This window comes from Podarcis bocagei (assembly GCF_964188305.1).
Source record: "Podarcis bocagei genome assembly, chromosome: 7".
Lineage (NCBI taxonomy): Eukaryota > Metazoa > Chordata > Lepidosauria > Squamata > Lacertidae > Podarcis > Podarcis bocagei.
This window is the reverse complement of record NC_138132.1, coordinates 38,213,582-38,226,870: the sequence shown is the minus strand read 5'-3', so window position 1 is coordinate 38,226,870 and position 13,289 is coordinate 38,213,582. Positions and strand designations below refer to the sequence as shown.

The 13,289-nt window shown below is 45.4% G+C and overlaps 1 protein-coding gene and 1 long non-coding RNA gene across 3 annotated transcripts in view; one reads left to right on the top strand and one right to left on the bottom strand.

The window, feature by feature from the left end:
* The first annotated feature begins 72 nt into the window (after positions 1 to 72).
* LOC308592144 lies at positions 73 to 2,800 on the top strand. The gene is made up of 2 exons (XR_014010397.1): positions 73 to 609; positions 2,416 to 2,800. It is a non-coding gene; the product is annotated as an uncharacterized lncRNA (long non-coding RNA).
* GLG1 (golgi glycoprotein 1) overlaps positions 2,654 to 13,289 on the bottom strand; it is a 69,796-nt gene continuing 59,160 nt past the window's right edge. The window contains exons 22-27 of one of the 2 annotated variants that reach the window (XM_081203364.1): positions 12,354 to 12,455; positions 11,385 to 11,492; positions 10,746 to 10,866; positions 10,064 to 10,170; positions 6,721 to 6,884; positions 2,654 to 3,202 (exon numbers count right to left, since the gene is read on the bottom strand). In XM_081203364.1, coding sequence (XP_081059490.1) covers positions 3,196 to 3,202; positions 6,721 to 6,884; positions 10,064 to 10,170; positions 10,746 to 10,866; positions 11,385 to 11,492; positions 12,354 to 12,455 — 609 coding nt within the window. In that variant the 3' untranslated portion in view covers positions 2,654 to 3,195. Of the gene's footprint in view, positions 6,885 to 10,063; positions 10,171 to 10,745; positions 10,867 to 11,384; positions 11,493 to 12,353; positions 12,456 to 13,289 lie in introns of both variants that reach the window. The other variant, XM_081203365.1, reaches the window with a different exon arrangement.

Below are 13,289 nucleotides of genomic sequence, written 5' to 3'. Positions count from 1 at the left end.
ACTCCGCTATCTTTGAGTGACAGTCCGAGACAGAGAGGCGGGGATGGGGAAGAAATAGAGGCTTCTGCGACGCGCAGGCGCAGTATGCAGTTCCTCGGTTGTGGCGGCGTTAATGCTGCTCCGCTTATCCTGGACAGTTTTTTGGATAGTGGGAGTTTTGTGCGCGCTGCTCGCCAAGGACCTGCCAGTGCTACGGGGGGGGGGGGCGCATATTTTCCAGGCAACTTCCCGCTACTTTATTAAAAAAAATACTTTGCTTTAAGCTTGCATTAATTTTTGCATACCTGCAAGTGCAATAAATAAATATATGTTAAAAACGTTTTGGGAAGCAACGAGGGACCGATCGAGTCGCTGTTGGCGGAATCGTTCGTAAGGCTTCTGCCGGAGTGGTGGAACCGTTGCACATGGTGAACCCCGCTGACCTATGAAGCTGCTCCGTGGTGGGTCTCTCACCCCAGCCTACCTCGCAGGGTTGTTACGGAGAAGAAAACGGGGAGGAGTGCCTGCACCGTGCACCCTAGCAACTTGCAGGAATGGAAACATGTTGATGTAATAAATGAACGAAAGCTCGACTTCGGTTGTCACTGACTGTTCACATTTTTTAAAAAAGTAAGTAATGTGATTGTTCTCCGGTCTAATGTTGCCATCCGCTTTTGTAAACTCGTAGGCTCCAAAAATGGCGTAAAGTTGCGGGCAATCTGTAAAGCACAGCAGGGTCGCCATCCTCAGCTGGATAAGAGGCTCCTGTTTCCTCCAGAGCAGAGAAAGGGCCCCTCCCTCGCCCCTAAAGTTGCCTGCATCTTGGGACAGTGTTCAGATGAAATATTGGGGTGTGGGGGTGGCTAGCAAAGGAGACTCCAGTCTATTGTGCGCTGAAGCAAGTTTTAGGCTGCACCTCCTACTGCTGGGACAAAGAAGCATGCAATGGTTGACCACTGCTCCATCCCCATTTAAAAAAATACATCCATCTGTGCGCCATTGTATCTTTTTAGATGAAACACACAGGGTCCTTAGGTGCAAGACCAAGAGAAGCTCAGCAGTTTTCATATGAAGAAAGTTGAAGATTAATTTTTAGTAGTGCACTAGGTTAAAAACCAACAACCAAAAAGCCAAATTGGGTAGCTTTGCATGATTAAGTTGGAGGGAATGTATTCTCATAAAGCCCTAAATTCACATAGAACAAGATCCTCTTCCTCCAGTTTAGGAACTCACCATTGAACAGCTAAGCTCTACATTCTCCCAATTGCACAAAAAACAAAGGTTGGCCCAGAAGAAAAATACCACATCTTCTCCATCCTGGGCTAGCTCTTTGCCACAGACAGGCATCCCAGTTTTGAAGCGCTCTGCTTTTATTGGGTTACCACTGTTCCAGTGTCCCCTCCCCCTTCCCCATCACTTGAGCCTATTGTTGATGCAGATACAATCCAAATGCCTCTTCCCCTCATCCTGTAATATTTTAACAAAGCCAAGTATGCCTACCCCACACTGCACCAGTGAGACACAGTGGCTCGTGGCATCACTCTTAGAGAAACTATCACTTTGGGCAACAGGGAATTCCCATCTGGGTCAGGGATGGTTCATGAAAACTGACATAAGGCAGACCAAGAAGTGTTGTGGCTGACAGGCATCATGCACTTTGCTCCAAAGCAAGATTTGTTTGCACCTACAGGAGGAGTGGGGAACCTTTTTCAGCCTGAACTACACCCTCTTCTGGGCAACCTTTTGAGGGCCACATGTCAGTGGTGGGTAGGGACAGATCCCCACCCTGGGTCAGCCACTATATCCCAGTCTCACCTACCTCATATAGTTATTATGAAGATAAAATAGGGGAAGGAGCAACCATGTCTGCTGCCTTGAGCTCCTTGGTGGAAAGGGAGGCTAAAAATGCAAGATGGTAAATGTAGTTTAAATGTGACACCCAGAACTGAAACAGTACTCCAGATGTGGCTTGACCAGCAATCAGAGCAGAACTTTTACTCCCCATGTTGTGGACACCATGCTTGTGTTAATTTCAGCTGAAGATTGTGTTTGCTTATTTAACAGCAAAAATGCATTGTAGGTCCATGTTTAGCTTGTGATTGACTAAGAAACCTAAATTCTCACATGCCCAACTGCCAAGCTAGGTTCCCATCCCAACCTACGGTAAATCTGGCTCTTTTTTGGTACCTAAATGCAGGATTTGATGTTTATCTCAGTTGAATTTCAGTTGTTTGTAGCCTAGTGTTCCAGCCTCTCAAGATCATTTTGAATTTTGATTCTATCTTTTATAGAGCTATAATTAGATAGAGCTATAATTAGTCTCAGTCTCGTGCCATCTGCAAATCTTGATAAACACCCCCTGAATCAAAGTAATTTATAAAGGTGTTTAACAGCCCAGGAACACAGCCCTGACAATTGAGACCTCTTTCTTGGTAGATAGAGCCATCAATGAACACCCATTGGATATGGTCACTCAACCAGCTGTGGATCCATTCAACAACAATTATAATCCAGCCCACATTTTACCATCTTGTCAACAAAGGTACCACATGAGTTTTTGTCAAAAGTTTTTCTGGATTAAAAAGAAAAGGAGATACAATTTGTCTGGCATGACTTGGGGAGGGAGATTCCCTTTTTATTCACAGTTGATGGAGACACAAGGAAAACAAGTAAAAACCTGCAGACTCTTTTTTATTAAATTCTCCCATTTCATCTGTACAGAAAAAAATGCACATTATGTTCAGAATCTCCGTTAACAATTCAAAATTACACAGCATGAACATGTAAAAAGAAAGAACAGCCAAGATTTTGTACATAGAAAGGAAAAACAATTTACAAAAAAAAACCTTTGTTAATGTTACATTTTTTAAAAGGACTAAGGGTCAGCCAACACTAGCTGTATCATCTACCAATTTACTGTCTCTCCAAAGGGCTGGTTTTGCAAGCTGCAGGAGGGGCACTGAATACGAACCCTTTTATGCCACCCTGAGTTGTTCTGTGCACCTGCATTTTGCTTCTCTCAAACACAAAACACGCCTATTCTTCAATCAAACACCACTTATATTGAGTTCCAAAGCATACCTGAAGGGAAATTGCAACCTGCCTCTGATGCATTTCCAAGAACCTTGAGATAAGTCATTTAATTCTCTTTGCGCCAGCTAGGGAGCCTCTGGATGGAGGAGTCTGCAAGTGTCGGAGAAGCAGCGCACCTGATGCTCAGAATCTACACAGAAATGGAACCAATTATCATGCTGGTCACAGCTGTCCAGAAGGACTAGCAATATGAGAACAGGTGTCAGCACAAGCCGGGGGCCAGGACAGTGCTGATACCACATGCTGGATGGCACCACTCCCTAAAGACAGTTCCCTCCACCCAGCACTCTAGTATTAATGCTCTGGATGCACATGTAGTGTATATGTAGGAAGAGTGTAACCTATCAATCCAGTTGTACAAACTATGAAGCGGAACAGGATGTGTGATCCTTCAGTTTTCCAATTCAACAAGTTCCTTAGCTTACTTTGGGACAAGAGAATACCCTAGGCTACATCTAAGAGCCACCACTATGAGCCAAGAAATCCCTGCTCCTTAGGCTCCACCAGGGCTTTTCTGCAGGAACTCTAATCCTGTTATGCATAGAGCAGTGCCCAACCTGCGTACTTCCATCTCCAATGCATCAAACCAGGGGACCTTCCTTGAGATGAGAGCCAAGAGAGCAGCATCAGCACAGCTTTAGATGAGACACAAGGAAGGAGAAGCAGCAGCACAGGGTCCAGAAGCTGGAGGAGCTCGTGTTACAAGACAGTCGAGGCCACAGTGGTGAAGACAGCAAGAACTACAAGTTCAAACAGGGAACCTTATAGGGAAGAAGCAGAAAAACAAGCTCCCAATTCCTAAGTACTTTTCAAACATTCAAACTGCAGCACAGCCCCTTCCATCTTCCTCAAGCAGTTGCACGTATTCTGAGGAGGAAGTGACAAGCACAACACTTGCAATACAATGCCACTTTAGATGAAGGATCATTTTTGTAAACAGTCGTCCCTCAAATAAGCCCCAAAGCAGGAATACTTAGCTGTCAGACTGAAACTGACAGGGTCTGAGGAGACTGCATGGAGGCTTAGGTGATGCTGAGACAGAGACCTGCAGTGCTTGGAACTCAAGAGGCTGCTTCTCGTCTCTTTAAAACAATGGCTCGTTCAAGGTCACTGAGAGAATGGAGTGACTGGCTGGCTGTAATGGCTTCAGCATTCTGCCTCTTCCCAGGCAACTAGTCCCCTTACGTGCATCTCGCACAAGCTCCTCTTCGGTAGCATCACTATATGCCTGCAAAACCACTGCTGCTGATTATGGGAATTTACTCAGGAGAGCATTTTTCTTTCATTAACCAATGGGGCACTCCCACTAGGATCGAGGGAAGGCAATTGTAGTTGGCTGAAGGGAAGCAATGTAAGAATAATACGTTGTGCATCTTATCTGAATGCATGTGCTAGCCAGGATGGTGGGGGCATCCTCTCCTTTCACAGCATTTGCTGCAGGGTCACCATATGCAAGTGCCAGTTTCTTCCCAGCGTTGTGTAGGATTTGGAAGATGATATGACCAAGGTTATTCCTGGCCTCCTACAGTATGAATGGCAGCTCTAAGCACTCTGCAATTAATCTGCTGGCTGCCTCTCTTGCAAGTGACTTGAGTTGCCCTGGGAGCATCCTCACCATCGCCACCCCATTTCAGAGTCAAGGTGGATTCCTTAGGATAAAGAAGTCTATGCCTTGCCTCAGAGTTAAAACACAGAATAAACACAATACTGAAGGGCATCCACGTGTGGGTGAAAGGGAGGGGGGAGGGAATAGAGGCTTTGGAATGCACTGAGCACGCACTAGTTGGGGAACTATGGCACACACCCCTTTCCAATGTCACCATTCATAGATTCAGTAATATCAGAAGCAGGGGAAGGAAATCCAATCTAGTGGCCACAGTCCAAAAAAACCCTTCAGTACACACAGGCTCGCCCACTGATCTTTGATTTCCCTAATCATCTCTCCTTAATTTTGGAGGCCTGAAACAGTCAGTGGGCCTCAGGGGTGGGGTGGGGTGAGATTCTTGCACAAGCTTTTCCAGTTTGCCACCCTCCGGAATACAAAGCCACACTCTGAACGACTTGCTTTCCAGTAGGATGAAAAATAAAGGTTTCCTAAAGCTAAAAACTTTTGTGCCTTTTACCAACACTTCAAGAGCAGCAGAAAATATTCACAGTAGTGGTATGGCTGAGTGTCCACATCATCATTAAGATCAGCTGGTCCCATTGCCAAAAGCCCCTCGCTTTTGTGACATTAATGCAGAACGCTAAGAAGTTGACATCTGACTGAGCAGTTGCAGCAAAGCAGGAAAAGGGGCAGGGAGGGGAAGAAGATGTTGCACTCAAGCCTTGTGTCGGGCAGACTCATGATTTAGCCCTCTAAAGCATACAGGCAACCATGTCTAACAGGCTGATAGATATCCTACTATATACATGGAGCCTGCACGTGCGTATTTCCTCTTCTCCGAGTTCCTCCCTGTGCTCTCCAATCAACAGACAAGGAGCACACTCCTGCTTATTGCAAACAGGTACTGTAGTACTGTTACTAAAAGCATCACTTCAGCAAAGATACCTCTCCCATCCAACTCTCAGAAAGCTATCCCCCCTCCCCTCCCTCGTCCTTGCTTAGTGTAGGGAGCCCTGCCAGCTTCCCTACTTCCCAAATGGCTGATGATCTCTTTAGATGGATTCTTGACAGCAAGAATAGTCTTAACACCCTCCCTGACAGTTCAGGGAGGAAACTTCAGTAACTTGTAAATAAGGACCCTATGGGTCCAACCCCTTTGGGGAGGACCCAAATCCTCATTTTCTTCCAAAACCACCGCCTTACTACCCAAGACCACAGCTCCACCGTAGCTTGTCCAAAGGCTTCCCTTGAGATACAGTATGGTTTTGCAGGGGGTGCCTGTAAGACCACTGAAGTTTCTTTAATCTGGTCAATATTTTATTAACCCCAAAGATTGGAGTGGGGGTGGAGAAGTATGGAAGGCATTGCCTTTTGGCAAAAACAGAGGAACAAGCCACAAAAAGAAAAAAAGAAGTACAACAGAATACAGTAACAAAAGCACAAAAACAGTAGAGATGATGACGGGTCTCTGGAGGCAACTCTTGCTGACTGATTATGTGCTGGAGATGCTTGTTCCAGGGTGAGCCAGATGTCCAAAGCAAGGCCAGCTGTGAATGGTGGGTGATGCCCCTTCCCCTCGGTTCTCCTGCCTAAGCCAAGGAGCACAAACACTTCCACACCAAGACCTACTGTCCAACACTATGTCTGGAACAGATCTTTAAAAATTTGCTTTAAAAACCTCTTGAGCTGCAGGTTGTCAGTCTGTCTGGGGAGTGAAGGCAGTTCCGACAGTATGAGAAAGAGAGAAAGAGAAAGAGAAAAAACTTGTCTACAGGCAGGCAAACAACAGTCGCTAACGACAGGGTAACGAAGCTGCTGGCTGGACCGCCAAGGCTGCACGTGCCAACTCGTTCCGAGGGTGGAGAAGCCATGGACGAGATGGGACACTCAGCTGGCACGGGCTGCTGTTCTAATCTGTTTGTACTCTCCAGAGAGGTGGGAGGGGAGACTATACAGAGGAGGGCTGTACAAACTGGGCAACGGGCAGGCAGGCAGGCCTTCTTTCCTTCCTTCTTCCCTTTGACTACCAAGGCAGGCTCTACCTGTCCTTCAGCTCTCGTGTCACTCGCTTCGTGATACGCCCACACATCAGGCCAATCAGGAACAGGATGCAGATGCCCACACTGATCACTGAGAGGATGTAGTTCTTGGATGGAGAGGTCATCACTTGCATGGCAAGATCAGAAAAGCCTTCCGCTGGGGCAACCTGGCAGGCAAGGAGGAAGAAGAGTCAGCTCCCAAATCAATCGTAACAGATGTCTACAATGTACAGATGAAATTTAGGGGTCAGTGCTTCAAACAAATCTTCTCTAAAACCACCCGATTTGTTACAACCCTGTATAGACCAGAATAGGGTTGCAGGACCATAAACTGGGCTAGGCCGTTTGTCCATGTTATGCTGGTGTTCTGCCAGCTCCTTCTCTCATAGGTGCTTACCTGAACCTTCTTTTCTTCTTCACAGGCTTAAGAAATTTAAAATATATATTAAACAGCTTGTAAATTCTTTCAAATAAAAATAAATGAACAAAGTAGGGCAGGGAGACGGTATTTTCAGCAGTGGCACCTGTGTGAAGAAACACACCTCCTAAAGATGATCACCTGGCACCAGCTTTGTGATTTTTTTTAGAGCCAGGTGAAGACCTTTCTATTCACCTAAGGGCCTTTGAAATAATTGTTTTATGGACTAGTCTTCTTGGCTGTAAAAACTGTTTTGTGTTTTTAGTTTAAGTTTTAGTTTATCACTTTATATTGTACCTTAATTGTGCTTGTTTTGGGCATCAATCAAAGATTTTGTGTAATGGGGTAGCTTTATAAATTCCATTAATAAATGATTTTTTTAAAGTATCTGATCCTATCCCTCCCTCACATGGTATTGAACACAAAATGATCTACAGCTGTGAAGTAGGAAGGAAGTTGAGCAGTTGGGGGAGTGGTGCAGGAAAAACAACTTACTCCTTAACTGAAAGAAAACAAAAGAGATCATTGTGGACTTTAGGAAATGTAAATTGAATATTCAGCCACTTATTATTGAGGGGAAGTGCGTGGAACAGGTCTCAGTGTTTCGATTTCTGGGAATGGAGTTGAGAAACGACCTAACCTGGGGAGAGAACAGCAAAGACCTGGTGAAGAGAGCACAGCAGAGGTTATATTTTTTGAGAATCCTCCGGAAAAACAATCTCTCAAAGGACCTGTTGATGGCATTTTACCATTGCACTGTGGAGAGCGTACTAACTTATGGTCTGTGTGTATGGTTTGGGAGCTGCACGGCCAGGGAAAAAACAATGCTATCCAGGGTTGTAAAGACTGCAGAGAGAATAATTGGGTGCACTCTTCCCACCTTAGATCAAATCTATGCTGCCAGGTGCCATAAGAAAGCGGCAGAGATAGCACAAGATAGCACACACCCCAGAAATGATCTCTTTCAGCTTCTGCCTTCTGGAAGAAGGTACAGGGTTATAAAGGCCAGGACTAGCCGCCTGAGAAACAGTTTCTATGCAAATGCAATTCTGGTTCTAAACGCAGCATAAGGGGTTTCTACAGTATAGTGTATTTTAAAATAGGGTTTTAGAGTTTTTAGGGTTTTTTGAATGTTTTATGTAGTTTTGTGGTAGTTTTATGTAGTTTTTATGTAGTTTTATGTGGTTTTGCAATTTCATTGTCCTGCATGGGACAATGACAATAAAGATATATCTATCTATCTATCTATCTATCTATCTATCTATCTATCTATCTAAAAGTAGCAAGAGGAGTCCTACACTCCTTATATCCTTTCAACTGCAAGCTTTTCCCTTGAGAGTCAGGATGTTCTTTCTGTAACCAATCTCTCCTCAGCAGAGTGTGCAAACACAAACCATGGTATGTGCAGCAAGGTGTCTGGAGAGGAGGAGTGGGGATTCCCCACTAGGGTGCTACATGCTTGTCCAACAGCAGGATGGTATTGCCCTCCCACAGCTGCCCTGTGCTGGGCCTTCCAAATTTCTCTCTCTCTCTCTCTCTCTCCCCGCCCCCCCCCCCAATTTCAGGGGCCAGGAGCTCAGATATCAAGAGATGGGGCCCTGCTCTGTAACAGCAACTGTTACATTTTGTGCTGCACTTGCCCTGGCAAGGATAGCTTTCTACAGATGGAACTTAGAATTGCACAGAAGTGGTGAGGAGCCATGCTCGACATGCATATTAAGGCTGTCCATGCCGGTAACTCAGACTCGCTTCCAAGACCAATCTAGCATATTGTGTCAAGGATTGTCATTACAGTAGCGGCATTCCATCATGTGTTCACGGCCTTCAGCACCAACACATGCATCATGCTGGAACCTTCCATCTGTTCCAATTCCCTCTAATAATAATAATAATAATAATAATAATAATAATAATTTATTATTTATACCCCGCCCATCTGGCTGGGCCTCCCCAGCCACTCTGGGCGGCTTCCATAAAAACCAAAAATACAATAAAATATCACACGTTAAAAACTTCCCTGAACAGGGCTGCCTTAAGATGTCTCCTGAATGTCAGGTAGTTGTTTATCGCTTTGACATCTGCTGGAAGGGCGTTCCACAGGGCAGGCGCCACTACCGAGAAGGCCCTCTGCCTGGTTCCCTGTAGCTTTGCTTCTCGCAATGAGGGAACCGCCAGAAGGCCCTCAGCGCTGGACCTCAGCGTCCGGGCAGAATGATGGGGGTGGAGACGCTCCTTCAGGTATACTGGACCGAGGCCGTTTAGGGCTTTAAAGGTCAGCACCAACACTTTGAATTGTGCTCGGAAACGTACTGGGAGCCAATGCAGGTCTTTCAAGACCGGTGTTATATGGTCTCGGCGGCCGCTCCCAGTCACCAGTCTAGCTGCCGCATTCTGGATTAGTTGTAGTTTCCGAGTCACCTTCAAAGGTAGCCCCACGTAGAGTGCATTGCAGTAGTCCAAGCGGGAGATAACCAGAGCATGCACCACTCTGGCGAGACAGTCCGCAGGCAGATAGGGTCTCAGCCTACGTACCAGATGGAGCTGGTAAACAGCTGCCCTGGACACAGATTTGACCTGTGCCTCCATGGACAGCTGTGAGTCCAGAATGACTCCCAGGCTGCGCACCTGGTCCTTCAGGGGCACAGTTACCCCATTCAGGACCAGGGAATCCTCCACACCTGCCTGCCTCCTGTCCCCCAAAAACAGTACTTCTGTCTTGTCAGGATTCAACCTCAATCTGTTAGCCGCCATCCATCCTCCAACCGCCTCCAGACACTCACACAGGACCTTCACCGCCTTTACTGGTTCTGATTTAAAAGAGAGGTAGAGCTGGGTATCATCCGCATACTGATGAACACCCAGCCCAAACAATCCCTAGGCACCCAGAAGAGGTCTTCCTGGAGGAATAAAGTGAGCAGCTTTACTCACCTTGGCAGCGTAGCTCCACATTTCAATTCGGTCATTAAGGCGCTTCTTACACTCAGGCTGCAACCTCACACGCTTGTCCTCCAGGGCCTCCATCAGACAAGACATCTCTGCAGAACAGAGGAAAGAGTGTTACAAATGATTGAAGGCACAGTTTTTCTCAGATCATCATGATCTTGATCTTCCCACCTTCTTGCTATTATGCGTTTCTCAAGGTGACAAAACAGGTAACGATCATTGCACCACTTCATGGGGGGGGGAGCACTGGGGGGCTCAGAGATTTCATGGGCACCAGGCAAAATAATCAGGGGTGCATGCGGGCACCACATTGGTGACCCCTGTGTTTAACATATTTTATATATATTTTAAGAAAATACGTATTGCTTAGAAAAGATTTTACTCATTAATCTAAACAATGATGATGAAAGTTGTATTAAAGTTCCTCTGTTTCCCCCCCACGTATACTGATTTTTACCACTGGTGGGGGGATTCTATCCACTAGTCCTTCACACCTCTAGGAAGTGTACAAATCTATCCTAAGCAAAGTTGTGTAGAGTGCAATTGTGCCTAGACTTGTTCAATACCAAGAGCAGGAACAGAAGACTAAAAACGATTGACTCTGTGGAAGTAGCACCACTGGTGGCAGAGATGCTTCCTGGGCTTCTTAGCAAGCTGTAAGACTTACGTCGCCCTCTTCCTGGTGGGATGGCAGCACAGTGGTGCTTGATGTCAAGGGCACAGGCCGTATGAAGGACGGGGTCCACAAAGATATCAGCTTTACTCTCCTTCAACATGTTGAGCACCTCCTAGAAGGGCAGAAAATTGCAATGCACCCTCAATATAATGATTTGCATATTTCATCTTAACTTACTCATCCTCCTGCTGCTTCATTATACTTGGAATACTTAAACCCTGGTTTATAGCCCTGAGCAGTTCTCAAATAAAGTAAGATTTTTTTGCAGTGTGGAAGACTCCAGTTGCTTTCAAATGGATCACATTTATAGTAGTCTACTCAAAGTGATGAAGGCATTTATGACTGTTGCTGAGTCAGAATTTGAAAGGGATGTGCTGAAGTGTGGCAACAGAAAAATGCAAAGGGGAACTAATGGATGCCTTCCTTTGGCTGACTGAAGTGGACAGGAGCAGTGACAGAGGGGAAAGCAAATCACAACTAGCCCTAGGAATCCTTGGAACATCCAAGCTAGAGAACAGAGCTGTAGTGCCGAAGAACTTCCGAAGTGAGGAGAATGCCATCAGATTGAGCTGTACACAATCTAGCATTCTCCCCTTTGCCATTAGCACAGAAGCACACCTAGTTCTTTACCTTCTTGCACATGTCTGCTTTGATCTTTAGCAGATTCACTTTCAGGCATTCTTCCACTTGTCCTGTCTGCTCCTGGGCTGCTGCTTCCTCGGCGCACAAGCTAGAAATCTTTCAAAACATAAAATACATTAGGTTATAGTACCACAGGCCAACAAATTAGCCTCCTTTTGGAGGGAGATAGAACAAATTTATATAAAAAAAGGTCCAAAACATGGAATCTAGCAAGGGAAACAAATGCAACCTTACTTTCTGGTTCAGTACATGTTATCCCTTTATTACTGAGGAAAGGCTTACAGTGTAACATAGCCCAGAGGATTAGCAACATTATCCAGAGGTCCTCTATTGTGGATGTTGCCTAAGGCCAAGGCTGGAAGCTATTCCCTGACTTAAGCTAAATTCCAACTGGCAGAGCCTGGAACAATTTCTGGAAATGAGCAGAGGTGACAAGCAGTACCTACTCTTCACCCTGCAAGAGCAGGATTCTATGCTTCTATTATATAGTCTTTGCTCAGCAAGGCAATACTATTAGGGGCCGTCTACTCCTGCTTTTAAGCTTCCTGTTCCTTTCCAAATTCATGGGAGGCTTGTCCTCATAGAGTTCCTTAAATATCAGTTATGATGAAACAAGGGAGTCTCCCACACACTATTCCTCATAGCATGAAAAGGACCAAGGGGAGGAACTTTACATATCAACTTAACTCTGGACAGGATGATTCCATATGAAATACGAACAACTTTTGTGTAAAATGCCAAGCTGGATTCCCATAACGCTTTGCTCTACAAGCAGCTCTTGGAGCAAATCCGTTCTCTGCAAATTGCAAATGCCACAAAAGGTGACAACCACAAGGTGATTTAAAACTACTGGGGGATTCAGTCAAGATCGCCATAGTTCAAACTGTACTACCAGGAGCTCATGAGAACTTGCCAACATATATAGTGTGAAGGAGGATTGAATTTGAAAGCTCCCACCTCTTCTGAGCAGTGCATCTGCAACTGAGGATCTAACCGGTAATCAAGAGCGGATTCCTCAATAATCACTCGAATCTGATCTTCACAGTCAGGAGAGAGACGCTGTTTAGGGGTGAGAACAAGAACAGTCATGCCACTGGAGAAGAACCAACATTCACATGTTCTGCAGAGCCTTACCTGCTACCCAGATGAATGAAGTATAGTTACTGGTTCCCACACCTTCAACTGTGCTCTTGCATAGACTGTGCACATACTGAAACATCAATCCTGCTTGAATCCAGACTTTACCAGTGTTAAAGAAAGGCATCCCCTGCCATTAGACAAATGGCTCAGCCAAGTGATTTTCAGTGTAATGAAAGAGCAGAAAATTGCTAGTGATTTAATTTATTATTGTATATTTCCTGCCTGGGAGAGAGGAAGAAATACTTGTAGGATTTTCTGCCTGGTGTCAAAATAAGTGTTGGCCTTGGGTATTATGACCGGGGGCTGGGGGGGGGGGAAGAGATTTTATATTCTGCCTACTGCAGCATTATGTATTGGACCAGCCCTTTTTAAGAGAAACTGTCCAGCCTCCTAGCCAAAGTTGTCCAGCCTATCTGCTTCTCAGATAAACCATAACGCTCTGGAACTATTGCAACCTGGATACCCTTCTTTAGCACTATTTGCCAAGTAAATGTATAAGGAAAAGAGGTGCCTGTTCCCAAGCAGGAATCTACACATATCAGAAACCACAACCAATTAATTACAACTCACTTGTGCACATCTAAGTGTTTAGAGACACATAGCTTCCCTTCATTTATTTCTGCTGCAGCCTAGGCCCATTAATGATGAATGCGTTTCTACTGCAGTTAAAATATGAAGTGGTTCTCCATAGGGGAAGGAGCTAAAGATGGGCAGAGATATGGGTTCACCAGCACTGTGGAAACAAGTCAGCAA